At 37.2% G+C, this 25,597-nt stretch overlaps 1 protein-coding gene across 1 annotated transcript in view; it reads left to right on the top strand.

Moving 5' to 3' along the window:
* The first annotated feature begins 1,011 nt into the window (after positions 1 to 1,011).
* MEIKIN (meiotic kinetochore factor) overlaps positions 1,012 to 25,597 on the top strand; it is a 90,373-nt gene continuing 65,787 nt past the window's right edge. The window contains exons 1-6 of the mRNA XM_032837677.1: positions 1,012 to 1,305; positions 1,452 to 1,539; positions 2,109 to 2,196; positions 4,002 to 4,062; positions 12,748 to 12,885; positions 20,485 to 20,604. Coding sequence (XP_032693568.1) covers positions 1,173 to 1,305; positions 1,452 to 1,539; positions 2,109 to 2,196; positions 4,002 to 4,062; positions 12,748 to 12,885; positions 20,485 to 20,604 — 628 coding nt within the window. The 5' untranslated portion in view covers positions 1,012 to 1,172. The remainder of the gene's footprint in view (positions 1,306 to 1,451; positions 1,540 to 2,108; positions 2,197 to 4,001; positions 4,063 to 12,747; positions 12,886 to 20,484; positions 20,605 to 25,597) is intronic.

Raw genomic sequence — 25,597 nt, 5'->3', positions numbered from 1 at the left:
TATTGAATCAACTGTCGTGACTTTCTATGAGCCTATTTTAAATTTAAAAAAATTCAGAGTGATTTCATTATGAAAATATTGTGGCTGTATATGTGCTATAGTCACACATATACACTATTGGAGCATCACAAAAAAAGTCTGGAGTTTTTGTAATTTTACCTCTACAAATGCATTTTTAATGTTGTGAAATGTCATTTTTAAAAATAGGAAGATGGTTACTGTGTGCACAATATGTTCATCAGATGCAGCCAGATGGTTCAACCACAGTGTATGGATTGAGAAAGGTAATTCCCACGTTCCTGCAATGATGCCCAGCAAACGCGCCAAGCCCCAAGACAGCAGGAGGTAAGAAATTCTCTACCTTGACCATAAGGCCGCCCAGATGTCCAGAGACAGCTCCTGGACAGGGGCTAAGGGATTACACTATCCTTAAGAAGAAATATCCTGGAAACAAGATCTTCGAATGCTCAAATACCATGGCCCGGGGACTGAAGCTCATTGCTCAGGAGGATATTCTCTACTGGTTTAATGTACTTTTGTTCCCGTCTGATCTTCCCGCACTGAGTCAGGTGACGCCCCACCACCGCCCGGTCCCCCTCTACCCCCCACCCCCGCTAGATTCCCTATGTTCAGACCCCAACACTGTTATTACCAGGGCTTTAACGCAATGTTACAGGGAGACGGGCTGAGCCATCCGTAGCATCACGTGACAGACTCATCACACCAAGGAAAAAATAAAATGCAGAGGAGCAACCTCCTGGACGACGAAAAGCCTTTTCCCCATAAGCTTACCTTCAGGCGAGAAACGAGTGAGTCTGTACCACCAGTCGGCAACCCTGTGCGCCCACTGCCAGATACCCCGACGCTACGCCCCCGGGGAGGCGGGGCCGTCTTCAGGGGGCGGAGCCTCTTCCCCGTTACTCCGCTTCCCAGAAGCTATCGCGCGGCTTGGTCAAGATAAAAAAGGGCGGGAGCGCCCGGCAGGCTCCAGTCAGTCAGGCGTTGGTGCTGTAGGATTTTATCTCTTCGTCCCGCTCCTGTCGTTCTATTCCGCAGGCAGCTACGTTGCCCGGACGGTGGCTCACTCAGACTGTAGATTGTTTCCTCCGGAAGGCTAAGAGACAGGCTGTGAAGGGCCAAGAGGTCCCTGAGGCCTTGGGGGTTAGGTGGCAATGTGGTCACTACGGGTGTATACCCGCAAGAAGCGGGCCGGCCAGAGGCTCAACCTAACCCCGACGCTGGACCTAGGCCCCACCGCGAAAGTAGAGGCCCCCCCAGGTCCAGGCAGAAGGCACTCTGCGCACCGTAAGCCCCAGCTGACAAGGCCTGCGGAGAAGGGCCCAGGGTGGGCGAGCACAAGGGCGGGGGTGACTAGTCCTCAGCCCAGGGACACCCGAGGGCAGCAAGCCTCCTTCCAGGGCTTTGCCCTGAAATATGTCGTCCTCTCTTAGGTTTGAAAGGGAAAGCACATCGTTTGCAGAAGATCTCAGAGAAAGCAGAGTGCAGTGGGCAGGGAGTTAGCGGTTCTAGGCCACCGAGGTGCGTAAACCACTAGTGCCAAACCTGTGCCCTCTGTCTCCTCAAAACTTTAGTCCTCCTTTTCTGCCTATAGGCCCTCATTCTAAGTGTCAAGGAAGAAATGACTATAATACTATTTACTGTTTGGCTGCTGTTGGAACATAGACCCAGAAATTTGACTTTAGGAAGATTTTTATTTGAGAGAGAGGGAGAGAGACTCCCAAGCCGACTCCCTGGGAAGTGCGGAGCCCCAGGAGTTCGATCTCAGGACCCAGGAGATCATGACCTCAGCCTAAATCTTCAGTGGAAGCTCAACTGACTGAGCCACCCAGGTGCCCCTGGAAATATTTATGTAAAAAATTTTTTTTGAAGAGCAGTTTTGCCAACTTATCTAAAAGCAAGTGAGATAAAACCTTCAGGAAAGCATTTGTAGCGCCAGCGAATATTGGTACAATTAACCCACTGGAGTCTTTACTTTTTCCTAATGACGTCCAAATAGCTTTTAAGATTCTGAACAGTGTGAACTGTGAACAGAGAAGGGGAGAGCCAAGTCCAGACCATGCAAATTAATTGTGTTATTTGTTTGTTAGCGGTCAGTTAAGAGTTACAGGACAGAAAAGCCTGCAAGAAAATAGCACTAATGAAGAGCCCCCGGATGAGAAAGTTGCTCCATTGAGTGTATGTATATTTCTCTTACCGACCTTGGTTATACTTAAAGCAGAGGCCAATGGTAACTGATGTGCCTTCAGATTAAAGTGTATTAAGAATTTTGTTCAATAGAGACTGCATATCTTCCTAGTGTTTTTTTAAACATTGGTGTTTTCTCTTTAGACAGGGCCTTGAATTTCTAATTCTGGTGGAAGATTCATGGGCGTATCTTTTTTGTTTTTAATTTCCATTGACACAGATTTGAGAAATGCCCATTACTCACTAATTTTCTATAAAAGCTATCTGTAAGTTTTTCTTAGTAACTCCCTTATGTTTAGTAGCAGTTAAACCATTTTAAAGCCATTTTCATTCTCATTTGAATTTCCTTTGATGGCTAGTAACAGTGTTCATTACCATTAGAATATATAACTTCTTGATTTACTGTATTTAATATGGATTCTGTACAATATTTTAAGGATACGTAGTAATTTGGAGAGATACAGAATTTAAAAATTGCTTGTGACTCATTTACCATTAGCATTAAATAGTCATGTTCCAGAGTTTTAGCTTATATATCTCTCTAAAACATGTGTTTTGGGGGTGGGCAGTTTCAACAAATGGCACTTTTTTTTTTTTTTTAACAAATGGCATTTTTTTAAAAGGCCTTTACTCTGGATTTTAAGTGTTAAGTGTTCCTTGTAGATGTTTCAGATTATGCAAAAAAAAAAAAAAGTGCTTAAAAAGTTCCCTCTAATTTTTATGTATTTCCTTACATTCCTTTTTCCATTTTTTTTACAATCTCTTTTTTCAACTTAGAAATTGTTATCTTACTGTATATTCCTCTAACACTAAATGGCCTTCAAAAATATGATTTTTAGTGTCTAAATAGTGCTTTGTCTTATAGATAAATATACTGTAATTTATATAACTATTTTCCAGTGGTTGGAGGATTGAGATTATTTCCCAGGTTTTACCATTTTAGGTATCAGTGGACGTTGTACCACAGAAGTTTTTTGTGCACCTTAAAATTTTTATCCTAAGACAAATAACTTTGCAGTGGGTCAAGGGTTGGATCATGTTTAAAGTTTGATTCATGTTGGCCACTTGGCACCATTTTACCTGATACTTAAAAAGTACATATATTTTATTGAACATGACATCTGAAACTAACGATGTACTATATGTTGGCTAATTTAATTTAAATTTTTTTAAAAAGGAAAAAGGAAAAAAATGCATATATTTGATAGATGAAAAGTAGCATGTTATTTGATACTGCATTTCTCTGAATGCAGTATTTCTGAATGTAAAGTTTACACTTTTTTCCCCTCCTTTTATTATTTGTGTTTGTTTTTTGTGAAATGCTTATTGATATATATATTGAAGATAGTTACACTTTATACACACATAACAAATAGTTTTATATTTTTTTGTTTGCCTTTAATCATATTTCTGGTTTTTAACTTATCACTCTTTTCATTTATTTTGCTTTCATATTTAGAGAAAGAAAAGCCCTTCCAGCCTAGGGGATCAGAAAAATATTCACCTTTAATGTCTAGTTGCTGGTTTATCCAGTAGTTAGTTGACTAGAATATTGCTGACTCTGTAGATATGTCCATGTTATTATATTTTAGTATTTATTTTTAGATTTAATATTAAGTATCAGATTATATCTGTGATCAGTAGGCTGGCAGAATCTATTACATATGAAACTGATACACAATGTTGATACTAGTTTTTCATTTTCAAAATAACCAAACTAGTGTGATATAATATTATAATATGAAAATATTCAGTCTCATAATTTGTGCTATATCTTTAATTCTCGTTTCCCTTAGGAATCAGTGACTGATGATCTCCAGGTTGACTGTAGTTCATCCAATAGTGAGCTAGTATCAGGTAAGATTGTCACATGTGAACTCTCTCAGCTTTGTTTCTTACAAATAGAAGCATCCATTTGTATTTTTGCCTCATCTTCCCATCTCAGTGGAAGAAGTGTCTTTCTCCTAGTCCAAGGTGAATCCTATGTGTACAATGGACCTCATCCTCATCCTTCAAGCACACTCCAGCCAATTAAAATTGAGATAAATACTACAAAAGAGATTGACTTGAGTATAACTAATTGAGTTTATTTAGAAAGTTTAGGGAAGGATTCCATGAGGGAATAGTAATTGAATTGACTTAGGTAGAAAAGGAGAAATTAACTGTGCAAGGAGATGAGTTAAGAGCCATCCAGGCAGAGGGAACAGCATGTGCAAAGACCCTAATATGGCACTAAGCCTTGTGAGTTCTTGAACTGAAAGAAAGCCAGTGTGACTGTAGTACAGAGAGAAGGGGGGAATGCAGTAATAAGCCAAGGTTCAACAGACAGAGGCCTTGCATAACATTGTAGGCCATGTCAAAGATTTTGGTGTTTGTATTTGTAGCAGCAAGAAGCCACTGAAGTCTTACTTAGGAAAATATATGATCACCTTGGCTGTGGTGTGGAAATAAGCAGAATGGATGCAAATAGATCAGGTAGGGGTTATACATTATTTTAGGGGGAAATGATGGCACTTTGTACTAAAAGATAACATTGGAAATGGAACAAAGTGGGCATAACTCATGACTATTTTAGGAAATGAAACTGACGGAGTTTGGCAAATGAAGAATGAAGTAGATGGAGGTATCAAAGATGACATCTGTTTCTGGCTTGCATAACTGGATATAAGGTGGTGCCATTTACTGAAAAAAAAAATCTTGTTTGAGGGAAGGTTCATAAATTATGTTTTTAATATGTTATGAGTACTTTTAAGATGATTAAGTAGAATGCCATATGAGCAATTGGATATGGAGGGAAGCTGATAGAAAATTTGTGAGCCATCTACATATTGGTGTAATCAAAGTTTTTTTAAAAAATGAGAAAGGATGCCATCAGCACACCAGAAATACTGAGGAATTCTTAAAAGCAGATGAGATCAGATTGCTGAATATTTGAAGAACAGAAAAACCGCTGCCTTGGTAAGAACAGCTCTAGAGACATTTGAAACAGTTGGTCAATAAATGCAAAAAAAAAAAAAAAAGTAATAGAAAGGACCCTGAAGGAATTGTCAAGGTGATGGATTAAACACTAAATTATGTAACTATGTAGCCTGGTTCCTCTTCCTCATCCCTTTCTTACATTGGAAACATTGGCAGTTACAATGCTGGCTGCCAGGATAAACCATGGAAACTCTCCTAAGCAAAGAGAACTAAGGGTTTGGATTCTAAGTGTCAATTTTGAGGCTGGAATGAGAAGCAGAAGAGAGTCTGAAGTAACTGCAGAATGCCACAAAGATCACAGTGGGATAAAAAGGTGAAAGAGATAGATTATGCTTATGCTTATTAACCCCAGGGTACAGATGTAGTATGACTCTCTGAAGTGGAATTTCTTTTTTTTTTTTTTTAAGACATTTTATGTACTTATTTTAGAGAGCAGAGTGAACATGGCCATGTGAGAGAGAAGGAGCAGGAAGAGGGGCAGAAGCAGATTTCCTTCTGAGCAGGGAGCCCAGTATAGGGCTCTGTCCCAGGACTCTGGGATTATGAGCTGAGCTGATGGCAGACACTTATCCGACTGAGCCACCCAGGCACCTCTGAAGTGGAATTTCTTTTCTTTTCTTTTCTTTTCCTTTTTTTAAAGATTTTATTTATTTATTTGACAGACAGAGATCACAAGTAGGCAGAGAGGCAGGCAGAGAGGAGAGGAGGAAGCAGGCTCCCCACAGAGCAGAGAGCCCGATGCGGGGCTCCATCCCAGGACTCTGGGATCATGACCCAAGCCGAAGGCAGAGGCTTTAATCCACTGAGCCACCCAGGTGCCCCTGAAGTGGAATTTCTGATAATGGAGCTTTGTAGTGTGTACACTATCCGGACAATTAGGACAGTGCTCCATGTAACCTACAATACCCAGAAAATACAGGAGGACATCACCATGCAGAACACAGGTTCTCAGAATGTCTCATCACTCATAAGTCTCCAGAAGTAGGCTGCTGTTTCAGAGTGTATATGCACTGCTATACAAGCAAAGATTTTCAAGTAGAGATATAAACAGACAACCAGGAGCAGCCAAACCTTTGAATAAAATCAGTGGCATGGAAGAGAGGCCACAAATTGAGCAAACAGAGTAACTTTAACAGCTGAGAAATAGCAAAAAACTTTAAATATCTCTTTGAAGACAAGAGGCCGGGGCACCTGGGTAGCTCAGTGCGTTAAGCATCTATCTTCAGCTCAGGTCATGATCCCAGCGTCCTGGGATGGAGCTCCACATCAGGCTCCTTGCTCTGTGGGGAGTCTGCTTCTCCCTCTGCCTGTCCCCCTGCTCGTGTTCCCTCTCCCTTAAATAAATAAAGAAAATATTGAAAAAAATAAAGACAAGAGACCACTGGATCCATAATATAACAATCTGTTTTAACAAAAATTATAGTCCCTAGACACTAAAAATATCATCAAATTTTAAAACTCAGAAAATGATCCGAGGGCGCCTGCGTGGCTCAGCAGGTTAAGCCTCTGCCTTCAGCTCAGGTCATGATCCCAGAGTCCTGGGATTGAGTCCCACATCGGGCTCTCTGCTCAGCAGGGAGCCTGCTTCCCCTTCCCTCTCTGTCTCTCTGCCTACTTGTGATCTCTCTCTCTCTGTCAAATAAATAAGTAAATAGAATCTTTAAAAAAAAAAAAAAAGAAAAAAGAAAAAGAAAATGATCCGAATATTGAAATGAATTCAACTCAAAATCAAATTAGCTGGCTAGAAAGTAGAATAGAGAAATATTTCCTGGAATATAGTACAAAAGAACATGGAAGGTGCTCAAAAAATGCATTTCCTTCCTTCTCTTTTTATGTTTAACTTGTTCTTCAAGGAAAAAAAGAAATTAGGTGCTGTCTCTACTGGGAACTCTCTTGACCCATCTTCTCTCTTCCTACATGAGTTGTTCTTTCCTGGGAATTCTGTGGTGCTCTTTGTATACTTCTGTTAGGACTCAAAACAGTAGCATTATTGCTTTTGTTACTTTTGGCGCTAAAGCCATTGAGAATAAGCCCTACATTTTATGTTCCTATCTCATGTTTGGGACTTTATATAATTGCAAATGCTTGTTGAATGAGTATTATACTCTGTTTAGAGAAAATAAACTATTTAATCATAATTATTATTTTCTTAAATTGTAGTTTAAATACATAATATATGTCATTGGTTACTAGATTTATCAAGTTGATGGATAAAAGATAGAAGGAAATAGAGACTAGACTGTCTCTAATTTGCAAACTAGTTGCATTCTAAGACATCATTGTCAACTGATATTTGAAACCTAGAATACTTTTTCCCATAATAAAATGTAAATGGTTAGGTTTTGAACAGCCTACAGAATTCTATTTAATTTATAAGTAACCATTTTAATTCTGTCTTGGAATGTAGTTAATTTTGCAACATGATGAAAATTAATTCAAGACTTTATATTTAGTATAGAAGATTGAACATAGACATTTACTTCTCCCTTTCCTGAGAGAGAAGGAAAAAATAATTGAGAGCTAGATGCCTAAAGTAAGGACAAATGAAGAAACAAACTGATCCAAGCTATAGTTTCAGGAATTAGAGGCATCACATATTCCTGAAGAAATGTGTACAGATAGTGTTGAAAATAGGAGGATTTTTAGAAATCTTTAAAAGTAATGGTTAAATGCTTTGCTCCCTTCCCTAATGGTGTGGTCAGACAATTACTCTTTTTCCTACCTTGGCAGTCCAGATACATTGAAGCACAGGATCTGGACTCAGGGATGCCATATTGAAAAGTAGTAGGGGTTCAGGGAGGAGGGAAGCGAATTAACTAAAGTTTGTATGCTTAGTGGTGTAACTTTTGGGCCCATTATCCCCACCTTACCCCACTCGGGAAAATACTCCTCAAAAAAGACTGGAGGATTCTGCTTTTAGAATCTTCTCTGACCAGAAGGAGACCTATATTCTGACAGTAAGGACCTGGTCCCTATCTTAAATACCCTTCTGTGAAGCCCACTACTTCCTAAATCCCACTCATGGACCTAGAATTTCTAATTAATGTGTTAGAGCATCATTCTTGAACATTCAAGAATTAAAAGGCACTTAATGAAAGCATTTCAAATAAATGGTACCAAATGAAAAGAAGCTTGAAGAATACAGTGCAAAGTAAGGAAAAATTTTAAAAGCCATGTTTCATTATCCTCAGGACAATGAAAATATATATCCAAGATAAAAGTATGGACTACTATGAAAAGGAGCAGTTGGAAAACAAAAAGTATTCTTAAAAAATAAAAATACAAAAGTAAAAATAAATACATCATTTTCATACAAATACAAAATACAATCATAGTACAATTTTTTGTACAAATTTTATACAAACATTTACACAAGTTTTGTATGTTTTTTTATACAAATACAATATAATACAAATACAAAATTAAAAAGAAAACATTCTGGGCGCCTGGGTGGCTCAGTCATTAACTGTCTGCCTTTGGCTCAGGTCATGATCCCAGGGTCCTGGGATCAAGCCCCACATCAGGCTCCTTGCTCCGCAGGAGGCCTGCTTCTCCCTCGCCCACTCCCCCCTGCTTGTGTTCCCTCTCTCGCTGTGTCTCTCTCTGTCAAATAAATAAATTAAATCTTTAAAAAAAAGAAGAAGAAGGAAGAAAAAGAAAACATTCTGTGAAGGATTGGATGATGAATTTAAGGAAATATTCCAAAAGTTAAACTAACATCAGAAGATAAAAATAGTGGCAGTGGTGACACAATTCTGTGAGTATACTAAAAATCACTCAATTGTATACTTTAAAAGGTGGAGATTTATGGAATATAAATTTTATTGCAATAAAACTGCTATTTTAAAAAGAAAAATAATGGGGCACCTGGGTGGCTCAGTGGGTTAAGCCGCTGCCTTCGGCTCAGGTCATGATCTCAGGGTCCTGGGATCGAGTCCTGCATTGGGCTCTCTGCTCAGCGGGGAGCCCGCTTCCCTCTCTCTCTTTCTCAGCCTGCCTCTCTGCCTACTTGTGATCTCTCTCTGTCAAATGAATAAATAAAATCTTTTAAAAAAATAATGAGAAGATGAGTTCAGACATTCTAACATCTGAAAAATAGTAGTTCCAGACATTATAGAGTAAACAGAAAGGAAATTATGAACACATAAAGCTAGACATTTTTCTAGAATTAAGAGAGCTCATGAGTATATATAACAAAAGAGCCCACCAGCTGCCCATCACAATGAATGAAAAAAGACTCATACCAAGCACAGCACAATGTAACTTAAAGATCCTCAGGATAAAGAGAGAAATCCTTCAGTCTTCCAGGAAAAAAATTGTTGATTGCAAATAAGCAATGGAGAATATGAATGGCATTGAGTTTCTCAAGAGCAACTCCAGAAGCTAGAACATGGTGGGGCAATGCATTTAAAATTCTGAAGCATACAGATTTAGCAGAGATAGAATAGATGCCCAGGCAAAATTCGGTTCAGATTTCAAGACTGATGGTATTTCAAGACTGATGATGCCACCCATATAACCAAGAGGGTTAAGGAAAGGTTTGTCACTCACATAATGAGACTTTCTAGAGAGAAGTGCATCTTCCAAATAGGACTGAAAATGGCTTGAGAGAACAGGGAGAAGAAACAGTATAAGGGGTGTTAAGTGAGGCAAGGATGGAGTTTCCCAGGCATGGTTTTAACTTGAAACCATTGCCAAAAGATGGAACATCAGGACTTTCTTATCAGCTTGCCCAGATGTGGGGCAGAGATAGCACTGAGGTTTAAATTTGTCAAACATTAGAAAATGAAATCAGTCATTTTAATACACGAGTCTGGAATTCTGTACCCAGCCAAACAATTACTCAAGCATGAAGATAGTATAAGCAAATTTCTAGACAGGTCTTCCATCTTTTCTCATGAGATAAAGGAGATACTCCAACAAAACTAGAGAATAAATCAATAAAGAAGAAATCAAAGTATCCAGCAATCAGAGGCAATCTGATTGACTTTCTTAAGATTCAGAAAGAATTTCTTAGGATAATGGTAAAAGGGGAATTCCAAGAAGACACCTGTGCATCATGTCTAGAGGACAAGAGGTCTGAATTTGAGCAAGTGAATTGAGAGCTTCAATAGCAGTACTTCTTTAAAAAAGGCGGGGGGAAGGAAAGAGGAGAAAGGGGGAATGAGGGTAGAAAAAAAGAAAAGAAAAAAGAAAGGAACTGATAGATAACTTGGAATTTTTTAAGTATTGAGAAGAGATGTATAATTTTGTAAATATTTGTGACAGAATAGTGATAGGTACTTAGAAAACTAATTTTATTTATTTATTTATTTTATTATTATTATTTTTTAAGATTTTATTTATTTATTTGAGAGAGAGACAGTGAGAGAGAGCATGAGCGAGGAGAAGGTGAGAGGGAGAAGCAGACTCCCTGTGGAGTTGGGAGCCTGATGCGGGACTCGATCCCAGGACTCCGGGATCATGACCTGAGCTGAAGGCAGTCACTTAACCGACTGAGCCACCCAGGCACCCAGAAAACTAATTTTAAAATTGAGTAATCAGTAATTGAAAAAAAAAACAACTTGTAGCAAAAGGATCTGTCTATAGCTCATAGTATATGGCTTCGGTATAAATATATTTGAGCAGGCATAATAATAGAATTGTTGAACACATTTTAATTTAGAAATATAAAGGGAGTGTTAGAAGAAACAGCTAGTAGTTAAAAATAGTTGACTCTGGAGATTAGGGGATTATGGGGTGGTATGAGACAACAGATTGCCGTTTTGGTTACAAGCCTTATAGAACAAGTTGACTTAATAAAAGTATATATATAGTATAAGCTGACATAAATATAACTTTAAGTGCATTTACATTTCTAACCTGTGACTCCAGAAACATCCTTCCACTGCTATAATCATGAATATTTATATATTCTTTTCTCTACCCAACTACCCAGATGGTGAGCATGGGGTTTTCCTAATTTCTAAACCTGGCTTGAGTTCTGGGGTTTGGTGGAAGGGATGGTTCTACTCTGTGTGTGGTGTTCATGGAATTTTGAAAACTGGAAGGCAAGAGAGATGTAACAACATGTGAGAGGGGAAGGATGAAGACGGAGTGAGAAGACTAAGAAGCGAGGACAGGGACAAGATACTCTGGGGCACTCGGAGTAAGAGAAGCAAAAGATGATCAACCTACCTATGACATCTGATGTGGTAAAGAGATTTGATTGGGTCAATCAATTTAAGTGTTGAATGGTGGTTAGAAGAGGGGGCCAGATTGGAAATAATTGTCAACTTTAAGAATGATGTTGGAGTGGAAGAGAAAGATGTGGTAAGGTCAATGTAGGAAGGACAGAGCTAGTTGTCTCAGGTAGGTAACGGATGAGGAGAGATGGGCTATAATTCAGTGCCCCCGCAGGAATAAATTTATGAGAGTCATGCTCCCCTTTTATCCCTAACCCTCCCAACACCCTGCCAGTTTTTATTTAGTGTTAACATCTATCTTTTCAGTTGAAAGTGTTTAATAAATGCTGACTAGAGAAGACTACATTTTCCCTTTTTTTACTAAACCTGTTTGTTAAGTTTTGGTATTAATTTCTTTCCCTTTCATTTATGTGAAAGTTCTTCACTGTAGTTCATTCTCACAGGGATAACTTTAAAGACTTCTTAGTCTGGAAGATTCTCTGTTCAAATATTTTGCCCCTTATTGAAAGGTTTGTTTTCTTATTATTGAGTCTTCAAAATTATTTATATTTTGGATTCCAATCTATTTGCAGTTGTTTTCTGTCAATCTGTGGCTTGTCTTTTTCTTTTAACAGTCTCTTTCAAAGAGAAGTTTTAAATTTATGAAGTTTAATGATCATTGCTATAGTTATTGTTAATCTTAGTGTTAGAAGAAATCTTTGCCTACCTCAGTGTCATGAAGATTTTCTCCTCTGCTTTTTTTTTTCTAGAACCTTTGTATTTTTAGGATTTACATTTATGTCAATGACCCAATTTTTATCTGATGGAAGGTATGAATGCAAGTTTTTTGTTTTCTTTTGCTTTTGCATATAGGTACGCAGTTCCTTCAAGATAATTTGTTTAAAACAGTGTCCTTTCTCCACTGAATTGCCTTTGCATCTTGGTAAAAAATCAGTTGCTCGTATAACTGTTACATTTCTGGGCTTTCTGTTGAATTCCTTTGATCTATTTGTTTAAGCTCATTGTTTTTTAAATGGACTAACTAGAGTTACTTTTCCTTCTCAGCTAATTAGTTTACAATTATGGGTTACTTATATGTAAAACTTGCATTTTGGAATCAAAAATCACAACTTAACTGAAGGAAGGGAAGAAATAAATTATGAAACTTGGTAAAGCAATGGAAAAAGATTATAATGGTTTCTCTACATCAAAGCCAGAATTATTATCTAAGATTGAAGTGAAAGTGGTGTGCAACAGTATGCCTTTTCAGTTGTTTGTATAAGTAATTTTACATTCTCTCTATATAATTGCATATATGTTTCTACAAATATGAATTCCTAGGATTCTGAGTCTATTTACTATTGAAACATTTTACCCTTTTCCTTTGTTTATTTTATAGGACTAACTTTGCAGCATGGTATTTCTAGTTCTCTTCTGAGCTATTCATTCACAGACTCTTTCACAGAACACAAGAGTTTTGGAGAGAGTTTAAGCAGTTTCTCATCACCTGAACTCTTCAGAGGATCAGATTCTTTAGGTAAGAAAATACTCTCAACCTTAAGCTGACCCATATAGAAATTGTTCCTTTGTTCACAAATAATATTCCTCTTGAGAAGGTATGCTTGTCTTCCTCAACTAAACCTCCTTCCCCAGTCCACTACTGCATTCCATGCTCGATCACATAGGACTATTCATTAAAAGCTACCAGACAAGAAAAGGATGAAGATATTAGGGGAATGCCCCCGAAACAGGCCAGTTTGATCTGTAGTATCCCAGAGAAGCTCACAATTTGGCTGCACCAGTACTTGTAAAAAGGTATGTCTGAAATGTGAAAGATGTGGTGACTACTTTCTTACTCAAATGGAACTTAGAGATTTACTCTTTGGGGTGTTTTGAAACAGAGGAACTTTGGCCTATAGGATACTAAGCACTGTTAAAAACAAGGATCTGTGATATTTTGAAATGTTGGTCCCAAATACTCATTCCCCTGTAGTAATATTATATAGCCACATTGTTGCCATATCCTTGCAGTGGGTAGAGTGTACTCTCTCCCTCTTTGGCTCTGGAAAAGCAATGGAAATATGACTTGCTTTGGGCAGTAGGATATCAGTGAATGAAACATAAGCAGATCTTTGAAATATGCCTAAATGGGTGGACTTGTCCTCTTATACTTTTAACATTGTGAGAAGAATATATCTTAATTAGCTTCAGCTTCTCCTGTGGGGACCCCAGAATGAGAGTTATGGAACAGAACAGTCCCAGGCAATCTGTAGATTGCAGAGAGCTGCCCCAGCATATCAGCAGAAATGTAATCTGAAGCAGACCTGGTTGAACCAATCTGTAGACATGGGAATAAGAAATAAATGCTTTCATTTTATGTCAATGAGATTTGAGGGTTATTTATTACATAGAAAAAGCCAACTGTTTCAGAGACTGTACAGAATGAAGTAGAGAGGAAATTAAATGAAGTGTACATTATGAATTGTTGTACCTTCTCACCTAATGCCTGTTCCCTCACCAACCCAACATTCCCTTTTTCTGTTCAGCTTCCAGAATACTAGCATCCAGACTTGAACATTTCAGGCAGGAGAATGGAAGATTCTTTCCTAACAAATCTGAGCAACCCTAAAGAAAATATCTAATGATATTGACCTCAGTAGCCCTTCAGTGAAGCTGACAAGAACACCCTAAAATTAAGTCAACTTGTGAGAAACCCCAACTAGGCCACAGAAATCCCAGTTAGCCTCTTACAGCCCTCTCTTAAATATGAGTAGAGAGCCAAGAATCACCAGACCTCTGAGAAAAGTTTCTAACATAAAACATAGAGATCAGAACAAAGGAAAATATGGAAATGATATCAGCAAAATGTTGGAATAAGAAGCCCTGGCTCCTCCTTCCCCCATAGACACACCAATTCAACAGTAATACATGGACTTATTCCTTTTGTGAGAAATCTAGAAGCTAGTCAAGGGACTCTTATACCCAAGGCATGTATGAGACCAGCCACATCAAAGCCAGTAGGAAAATTCAAGACACTCTCTCACCATAATCCCCACTCATAGCACATTGCCACACAATTGGCAGGAAACCACCAGGTCCCAGCTTCTCCCTCGGGAGGGAAAAAAAGGACTGAACTGTGTGTGAAATGCAAATTTCCCAGGAGCTTCCCAAAGGATTGGCTACTCTTGTGACTGTTTCAGAGTGCTGCCTAAGGGAATGGCTTCTGTCTCATCTGTCTCAGAGTGCTAATGGGACCTGGTATATTCTAGATGACTCTTGGCCACTAACAACAAATACATTGTGTGAGGAAAGCTTAAGAGACTCATGGAACACAATGAAACATGCAATTTATACTTCATAGGGGTCCCAGAGGGAGAAGAGATGAGGGAGGGAAAGAAAGAAGGGAGGGATAAAAGAAAGAGAAGGAAGAGGGGGGAAAAGGGAGGCGGTGGTGGGTGAGGGGAGGAGAAAGAGAATGCAGGTAGAAGGAAGAAAAGGGAAAAAGAGCACATGCCAGAAAATTTATTTATAGAAATAATGGCTGCAAAATTCCCAAATCTGGGGAAGGAAATGCAGACCTAGGAGGCCCAGTGAATCTCAGAATAAGCAAATCAAAAAAATCCACACAGGAACTCATAATCAAATTATCAGAAGTGAAAGACAAAGAATTTTAAAAGCAGTAATACAAAAGCAAAATAGAAAACAGCTTGATATGTACATTAGACTATCGATGGATTTCTCAGCAGAAACATTGGTGGCCGAACTGTACAGATACAGTTAAAGTGATGAAAGAAAAGAAACTGTCAACCAAGAATACTGTAATCAGCAACACTATCATGGAGTATTATTCAGCTATAAAAATAATTTTTTATTCTTTGCCATTTGCAAAGACATGGGTGGAGCGAGAGAGTATAAAGCTAAGTAAAATAGAGAAAGACAAACCATATGCTGTCACTCATATGTGGAATTTAAGAAACAAAAAGAGCAAAGGGGAAAAAACCAAGAAACAAATTTTTTAAATAAGATTTTTTTATTTGAGAGAGAGAGAGATAGTGAGAGAATATAAGCAGTAGGGAGAGGGAGAAGCAGGCTCCCCACTGAGCAGGGAGCTTGATGAGGGCATGATTGCAGGTCCCTGAAATCATGACTTGAACCAAAGGCAGATGCTTAACTAACCGAGCCATTCAGGTACCCCAGGAAGCAAACTTGTTTCTTTTTTTTAAAGATTTTATTTATTTATTTGAGAGAGAGAGAGCACAAGAGGGGAGTGGTGGTCAGAGGGAGAAGCAGATTCCCCGCCCAGCAGGGAGCCTGATGTGGGACTCCATCCCAGGACTCCAGGATCATGACCTGAGCTGAAGGCAGTTGTCCAACCAACTGATCCAACCAGGCGCCCAGGAAACACACTCTTAATGGTAGAGAACAAACTGATGATTACCGGGGCGTGGGGGCAGCAGGAGGCCTGCTTCTCTCTCTCCTACTCCCCCTGCTTGTGTTCCCTCTCTCCCTGTGTCTCTCTCTGTCAAATGAATAAATAAAATCCTTAAAAAAAAAAAGTTGGGGCACCTGGGTGGTTCAGTGGGTTAAAGTCTCTGCCTTCAGCTCAGGTCGTGATCCCAGGATCCTGGGATTGAGCCCTGCATCAGGCTCTGCTCTGTTCAGTGGGGAGCCTGCTTCCTCTCTCTCTGCCTGCCTCTCTGCCTACTTGTGATCTCTGCCTGTCAAATAAATAAATAAATAAATAAATAAATAAATAAATCTTTTTTAAAAAGTTAAAAGATATATATATAATAATAAAAGTTATTAAAGTTATTAAAAGTTATTAAAGTTATTAAAATAACTATAATAAGATATGTTAATAGATACACACTATAAAAAGGTATAAATTATAACATCAGTAACAAAGTGTGTATGAAGGGAGAAATAAAAATATAGAGTTTTTTGAGGTGCTTGGATGGCTCAGTCAGCTAAAGCATCTGCCTTCAGCTCAGGTCATGATCCCAGCGTCCTGGGATCAAGCCCTTTGTCAGGCTCCCTGCTCAGCAGGAAGCCTGCCTCTCCTGCTCCTCTGCCACTCCCCCTGCTTGTGCTCTCTCACTTTCTCTCTCTCTCTCAAATAAATAAATAAGATCTTTAAAAAACTAAAAAAGAAAAAAAATGGATATTTTGTATATGATTGAAGTTGCTAAAAGTTTAAAATAGATTGTTAAAACAAAACTTTATATAAGCACCATGGTAACACATAGAAAATACCTATAGAAGATACTCAAAAGATTGGGGTGGCTGGGTGCCACAGTTGGTTAAGCATCTGACTCAGGTTCAGCTCAGGTCATGATCTCAAGGTCCTGAGATCGAGCCCTACATTGGGCTCTGCACTGAGCATGGAGTCTGTTTTCTCTGCCCCTCCCCACCTCACACTCACTTTATCTTTCTCTCGAATAAATAAATAAATATTTTTTAAAAAGAAGGTACAGAAAAGAAAAATAGAAAGGAATAAAAGCATATCAGTATGAAAAAAAAAATCAATGAAACAGAAAGGAAGATGGCAAGAGAGGTAAAGGGGCGAAAGAACTAAAACACAGAAGATAATTAACAAAATAGTAACAGTCTTTCCCAATCAGTAATTATCTTAAATGTAAATGGTTTAAATTCCCCAACCAAAAGACAAAGAGTGGGTGAATGGATTAAAAAAAAACCAAGGTCCAACTATATGCTGTCTACAAAAGACTCTTTTTACATTTTAGGACACACATGGTCTTAAAGTGGAGCAATGGGAAAAGATATTCTGTGCAAATGATAACCAAAAGAGAGCAGGAGTGGCTCTACTTATATCAGCTAAAACAGACTTTACATCAAAAACTATCACTAGAGACAAAGACATGATATAATGATAAAAGGGTCAATTAATCTGGAACATATTATGATAATAAATAAATAGGCACTCAGCATCAGAGTACCTAACATAATCAACACTGATAGACCTAAAGGCATAAATGGACATTTATATGGTAATGGAGACTTCATTACTTCCACTTTTAATAATGAATTAAACATCTACACATAAATTCAACACTTTTTTAAAAAAAGGATTTTATTTATTTATTTGACAGAGATCACAAGTAGGCAGAGAGGCAGGCAGAGGGAGAAGAGGAAGCTCTCTGCCAAGCAGAGAGCCCAATGTGGGGCTCGATCCCAGGACCCTGGGATCATGACCTGAGCTGAAGGCAGAGGCTTTAACCCACTGATCCACCCAGTCACCCCTAAATTCAACACTTTTTAATTTCAAAATGTATTACAAAACTACAGCAATTGAAAAACATGGTACTGGCAAATAGATAGACATATAGGTGAATGGAATGGAGAGCCCAGAAATGAATCCATGCTTATACAGTCTTCTTGATTTTAAATGAAGAGTGACAAGAATAAACATTGGGGAAAGAATAGTCTCTTCAATAAATTATGTTGGGAACACAGGACTTCCACATATGAAAGGATGAAATCAGGCCATTACCTTACATCATGTAGAAAAACCAACCCAAAATGCACTAAAGACTTAAACATAAGACCAGAAACTATAAAACTCCTAGAAGAAAACACACGGGTAAATCTAGATGATATTGATCTTGACAGTAATTTCTTAGATATGACACCAAAAGCACGGTCAACAAAACCTCAAATAGTCAAGTGGGACTACATAAAACTAAGAAGCTACACAGGAAAACAACAGAACAAAAAGACAACATACAAAAAGGGAGAAATGTTTGCAAACTACATATCTGATGAGATTGATATCTAAATCTGTAAGAAACTCCTGCAACTCAGTAGGAAAAAAACAACAAATAACCCAATTACATAATGGATGAAGGACTTGAATAGACATTTCCCCAAAAGGGACATACAAATGGCCAACAGGTGAAGTCTGGGTGGCTCAGTCAGTTAAGTGTCTGCCCTTGGCTAGCTCATGATCCCACGGTTCTAGAATCAAGTCCTGCACCATGCTCCTTGCTCCATGGGGAGTCTGCTTCTCCCTCTGGTTCCCCATAATTATGTTCTTTTTCTCTGACAAATAAATAAATAAAATCTTTTTAAAAAATTACTAAAACCGGGGCGCCTGGGTGGCTCAGTGGGTTAAGCCTCTGCCTTCGACTCAGGTCATGATCTCAGAGTCCTGGGATCGAGTCCCACATCGGGCTCTGCTCTGCGGAGAGCCTGCTTCCTCCTCTCTCTCTCTGCCTGCCTCTCTGACTACTTGTGATCTCTCTGTCAAATAAATAAATAAATTCTTTAAAAAAAAATTACTAAAACCAAGCAAACAGATGGTCGACAGGTATATGAGAAGATGCTCAACATCACCAATTTTCAGGGGTATGCTAATTAAAGCCACAATGAGATCTCACCTTACACCTGTTAGGATGATAGTGATGATGATAATAATAATAATAATAGTAAAGCAAGTGTTGATAAGAATATGGAGAAATGAGTACCCCTGTATGATGTTGTTGGGATTGTAAATGGTGTAGCTGCTATGAAAAACAGTGCGGAGGTTCCTCAAAAAATTAAAAATAGTACTACCATATGATCCACCAACCCACTTCTGGTTCTTTACTCAAAGTATATACATATGATGAAATAGTATTCAGCCTTAATAAAGGGAAAGACTTCCAAATGCAACAACATGGATAAATTTTGAGAATGTCACACTTAGTGAAATAAATCAGTCACAGAAAGATAAGTACTGTATCATTCTCTTTGCATGAGATATCTAAAATAGTCAAATTCATAGTAGAGAGTAGAATGTTGGTTGCCAGGGCCTAGGATGAGATAGATATGGGAAGTTGCTATTCAACAGGTATTAGTGTCAGTTTAGTAAGATGAATAGGTTCTAGAGATCTCCTAAACAACAACACTGTGCTATATAGTTAAAAATACTCTATTGTAAACTTAAAAACTTGAGAGGGAAGATTCATGTTGAATGTTCCTACCAGAATAGAACAAAAAATTAAAAAGTAAGAAAAGGAACCATGCAGAAATAGAAACACAAGGAGAAAAAAAATGTTAAAAAAATAGTCTAATTGACATAAACTGTACATTGTGTCCATTAAATAAAAGTAGGGTGCTATAAAAAGCAATATTCCAATGACAAATGCAGTAACAGTGAAAAACTTGGTAGAAGGATTAGAAGTTAGGGTTGAGGAGAGAAGAGTCAGGAGGAAAATAAAGAAAAAAGATTGCAGTTTAGAGGGAAAAAAAGATCAGAGGAAGAGTATATAAAATCTAATATCAAATAAAAGGAGTTATAGACAAAGATAATGGAAGAAACACAGGGAAGAAAATTATAAATGTTATAATTCAAGAGCATTTCCTAGAGCTAAAGAGTATGATTTCTGTGTTAAAAGGGCCACAGTGTACCTAGCACAATAGATAAAAAACACCAAGATAGAGCATTATGCAACTTCAGAACACTAGAGAATGGGATAAAAAGAATGGGTTTATAGAATTTGAAAGAGTTTGTGATTAAATCGATGAAAAATACAGAGAAAATTAAAACAAAAAGACTTATTGACTCTGGGGAGTGGGGAGGAGAAATGGTTGTTACGGTATACCGCAAGAGTAAATAACATTTTTATAGCAGCTTATCATCATAATGTCTACACCGAATATTGATCTAACTACATATGCAATATAATGAATTGTGGGAATTGTGAGAAAGGTGGGTACGACATAAGAGAGAATAACCTCATCCTTCCATAGCGGGAATTCAATGGAAAGCTTAAAATCAAGTGATACTAGTATGTTATTTAGTGATACGATATTTAATGGGACCTAGGTATAATTTACACATAAAATATTAAGAGGAACCTCCTGTGTATGCCATCTGTCCCTTAGGTCAATAATCTTTATGGGGCAAAAATCTATGAAAGAAAATAGGTTATAGCACTGAAATGGGCCAAAGATTATTTATTATCCTAATGCCATCAAGGCTTGTCTTTTTTATCTGTCTTACTCAAAATATTTAATTACCACAGCTTGGTATGGGGAACCTAAGCTGGTATGGGAACCTAAGTTGGGGCTCAGGGAGATAACCTACTATTTGTACACTGTCCAAGTTGTGTGCCATTTCCTCCTGCTGTTTTAGATTGGGAATGTCCCAAGTTGGAAGAACGTACACGATGCAAAAATTCCACTCTTCTGGATACCAGTACAGCAGTAGCAATAGAGAAGGTACCACAGTTTTCAAACCTCTCTGCAATTTTAGGTGAGTTTTCACATTCTTTTTTCTCATGTCACAGGGGAAACCCCCTCATCTATGTTGGAAAAAAAGTAATTTTTATTTATTTTTATTTTATTTTTTTTTTAAAAAAGATTTTATTTATCCATTTGACAGAGAGAGAGAGATCACAAGCAGGCAGGCAGAGAGAGAGGAAGAAGCAGGCTCCCCGCCGAGCAGAGAGCCCGATGTGGGGCTCGATCACAGGACCCCAAGATCATGACCCGAGCCGAAGGCAGAGGCCTAGCCCTCTGAGCCACCCAGGTGCCCCTAATTTTTAAAAACTATTTATAAGCTAAATTCATCAATTAAGATTACCTTTGGCTACAAATAATATCTGACTAGTAGTAGCTTAAGCACATAAGGATCTCCTTTTTTATAACTTTTATTTTGAACTAACTTTAGACTGCATAAAAGGTGCAAAAATAGTACAGAGAGTTCCTATATATCTTTCACCCAGCTTGCCCTAATGCTGTCTTATATAACATGAGTACAATGATCAGAATCAGAAAATTAACAATGGCATAAAACTACTAATGAAGCTACAGACTTTATTCACATTTCACCAGTTTTTCCACCAGTGTCTTTTCTTGTGTTTCAGGATCCAACATTGCATCTGGTTGTTATTTCTTCTTTAATCTACTATAGTCTGTGACAGTTTCTCAGTCTTTCTTTGTCTTTCATAGTCTTGACACTTTTGAAGATTTCTGATCAGGTATTTTGTGGAACATCCCTCAAATGGAATTTGTCTAATATCTCCTCATGATTGGAATGACTTTATTCATTTTTTAAAAGAATGCTGCAGAAATGATGTTATACCCTTTTTAGTACATCATATGAAGTTCTTGGTGTCAGTATATTTCATTACTGGTGATACTAAATTTCATCATTGGATTAACATAGTGTCTTTGGTTTCTTGCATGGTTAAGTTACTACTTGACCTTTGTGTTAACAGATATATAGAAAAGATAGTTTGAGACCCTGTAAATTCTGTTTCTTCTCAAGTTTTCATTCACTGGCATTAGTAGTCATCAGAGGAGTTTGTGACATTTATTACTCTGGTGTTCATGTAATGGTGATTTTCCATTTCACACTTTGCTGCTACATTTACTAATTGGAATTCTACTGTAAAAGAACTATCTCTTTTCTGCCCTATTTATTCAGTTGTTTATGTCAGTATGAAGTCATGAATATTTATTTTATGTGTCCAAGTCCAATACTTTCATTATTTATTTACATATACATAGAATTCTAGTATACACATAAAAAAGTTTCAGAATTGTTAACCCAGATCCCTTTGAGAAACACACTAACTAAATAGATTATAGCATTTTTGTACAGTTCTGTTTGTTATTACTATTACTCTTGTTATTACTATTACAAATTAAAATAATGTTTTCCGAAGCTATATATACAGGTTAGTTCTTTTCTTCCCTTCCCCTTGCAGTACAGTTGGTATTCACTTGGAATATACTTAGATTGATTTGTTAGTGTTGGATTCAGTTTTTCATTCCCCATCCTATTTGTTGTTTGTTTGTTTGTTTGTTTCTTTATTCAGAGAGAAGGGGCTATGTGAAGGTGTGTGAAACATTGTTGTGGTTCTGAGAGTCAAAGCTATAAGAAATATGTATATTCTCAGAAAATATCACTTCCTCCTTCCTGCTACTCTGATCCAATTCCCCTCTTCTTTCTACACCTTTCCCATCCAACCATTATAAGTAACTAGTCTCTTTAGTTTATGGTTTATCCTTCTTATATTTCTTTTGTATGTATTTTCTTACATCTTCTTATTTCTTACATGGAGCTTAGCATACATATAGATATACTTTTTATTTTGTTTTTTTCCATCCACATAATAGTAGGTACTAGAAATCACTGCAGATCTTATAGAGATCTTCCTCATTTTTTTTTTTGATAGCTACATACTCCACTGTATGGATGCACTTTTGTTTATTTAACTGCTCTTTTTACGAATAGGGTGTGCAGGGGTTTTTCCCCCAATATTTTGCCACTACAAATAATGTGTTAATGAATAAATTTATTATATATATCTTTCATATTATTGATGGAATATCTTCAAGGTAGATTCTCAGAATTAGGATGACTGAGTCAAAAGGTAAGTGGATTTATAGTTTTGTCGAATATTGCCAAATTTTCCTCCAGAAAGATTAAACCTGTTTGCATTTCCACCAGCAAAGTATTACAGTGCTTGTTTCCTCATATCCTCACCAACAAAATATATTGTCATATTTTAAAATTTTTAAATTTTTCTACCCTAATAGGTGAGAAATGATATCTCAGTGTTATTTTAATCTGTGTTTTATTATCTGTGAGTTTAACATTTTCATATGTTTGAGAGCCATTTTTGTTTTCTGTGTGTGTGTGTGTGTGTGTGTGTGAATTTTCCTTTCATGCTTTTTCCCCATTTTTCATCTTTACCCTCCCTCTCTAGGTTCATTAGATATTAAGTATATTAGCCTTTTCCTAAAGGCTCCAATCAAAAGACACAGGGTGACAGAATGGATTAAATGAACAAAACCAATCTATATGCTGCCTGTAAGACTCATCTCAGACCTAAAGACATATACAGACTGAAAATGAAGGGATAGAAAAATATTTACCATGCACATGTAAATAAAAAAAGGCCAGGGCAGCAACACTTCAATCAGACAAAATAATCTTTAAAACAAAGACTGTAACAAGAGACAAAGAAAGGCATTACATAATGATAAAGGGATAAATCCAGTGAGAGAATATAACAGTTGTAAATATTTATATATCCAATATTGAAGCACCTAAGTACATAAAGCATATATTAATGGACATAAAGATAGTAGTACAATAATACTATGGGACTTTTAACAACCCATTTAAATCAATGGATAGATCATCCAGACAGAAAATCAATAAGGAAATGGTGTCTTTGAATGACACATTACACCAGATGAACATAACAGATACATACAAAACATTTCATCCAAACAAGAGAATATATATATTCTTTTCAAGTGTTCATGGAATATTCTTGGGAACAGATTGCATATTAGGCCAGAAAGCAAGTCTTAGTAAATTTAAGAAGGTTGAAATCATACTAGGCGTCTTTCCTGACCACAACAATATAAAACTAGATATGATTCACAAGAAAAAAACTGGGAAATAAACCCCCAAAACATGTGGAGACTAGACAGTATAATATAAAACAACCAGTGAGTCAACAAAGAAATCAAAGGGGAAATCAAAAATTATATAGAGACACAAGAAAATGAAAACATAATGGTTCCAAACCTTTAAGACAAGTAGTTCTAAGAGTGAAATATAAAGTGTAGAGGTCTACCTGGAGAAACAAGAAAAAACTCAAATAAATTATCTAATCTTAATCCCAAAGTAACTAGAAAAAGAACAAACAAAGCCCAAGATGAGTAGAAAGAAGGAAAAAATAAAGTTCAGAGCAGAAATAAATTTTTTTCTTAAAGATTTTATTTATTTATTTGACAGACAGAGATCACAAGCAGACAGAGAGGCAGGCAGAGAGAGAGGAGGAAGCAGGCTCCCTGCTGAGCAGAGAGCCCGATGCGGGGCTCGATCCCAGGACCCTGAGATCATGACCTGAGCCAAAGGCAGTGGCTTAACCCACTGAGCCACCCAGGCGCCCAAGCAGAAATAAATTTTATAGAGACTAAAACAAAAACAAAAAACAATAGAACAGATCAATGAATGCAGGAGCTTGTTCTTTGAAAAGAAACAAAATTGATAAGCCCTCAGCCAGATGCATGAAGAAAAAAAGAGAAAATGCCCAAATAAATACAACCAGAAATGAAGGAGAAGTAATAACTGACTCTAGAAATATAAAAGATGATAAGAGAATAATATGAAAAATTATCTCCCAAAATTGGACACTATAGAAGAAATGGGTGAATTGCTAGTAACATACAATCTTCCAAACTGAATCAGGAAGAAGTAGAAAGTCCTAACAGACCAGTTACTAGTAACAAAATTGAATCAGTGCCTACCAAAACATAAAAGTCTGGGACCAGATGGATTCACAGGTGACTTCTACCCAGCATTTAAAAAAGAGTTAATACTTATTCTTCCCAAACTTAAAAAAAAAAAAAATAGAAGAGGAAGGAAAGCTTCTAAATTCATTCCACAAGGCCAGTATTACCATGATAACAAACCAGACAAATATGTACACACAGAAAGGAAGGGAGGAAGGAAAGGAGGAAGCAAGGAAGGAAGGAGGGAGGAAGAAAGGAAGGAAGGAGAGAGGGAGACAGAAAGAAAGATAGTTACAGGTCAAAATTCTGAATGAACATAATTGCAAAAAATCCTCAGTAAAATACTAGCAAACCACATCCAACAATACATTAAAAGGATCATTCACTGCTACCAAGTGGGATTTATTATGGGGATGCAAGGATGGTTCAGTATTTGCAAATCAATCAACATGATATACCACATCATATGATTATCTCAGTACATGCAGAAAAAGCATTTAACAAAATTTTACATCTATTCATGTTAAAAAAAAAACTTCCCACAAAGTGGTTTTAGAGGGAACACACTTCAACATAATAAGGCCATCTATGAAAAAAAGCCACAGTTGATATCATACTCAATGGTGAAAAACTGAGAGCGTTTCCTAGATCAGGAACAAGATAAGGATGTCCTTTCGTTCTATTTTTCTGCTACTACAGCATAGTGTTAGACATCCTAGCTAAAGCAATCAAACAAGAAAAAGAAATAAAAGGCATCCATATCAGTAAGGAAGAAGTTAAACTGTCATTTGCAGATGACATGATACTATAGACAGAAGACCCTAAAGACTTTACAAAAAAACTATTAGAACTAATAAATAAACTCAATAAAGTTTAAGGATACAAAATTAATACCCAGAAATTGGTAACAGTTCTATACACTGATAGTGAAGTAGCTGAAAGAGAAATTAAGAAAACAACTCCATTTATAATTGCCCAAAAAAGAA

The sequence above is a fragment of the Lontra canadensis genome, unplaced genomic scaffold, assembly GCF_010015895.1.
Source record: "Lontra canadensis isolate GAN:19392208 unplaced genomic scaffold, GSC_riverotter_1.0 scaffold99, whole genome shotgun sequence".
In the NCBI taxonomy this organism is placed as follows: Eukaryota; Metazoa; Chordata; class Mammalia; order Carnivora; family Mustelidae; genus Lontra; species Lontra canadensis.
Note: the sequence above shows the minus strand (reverse complement) of the source record. Positions and strands in the feature narration are given on the sequence as shown.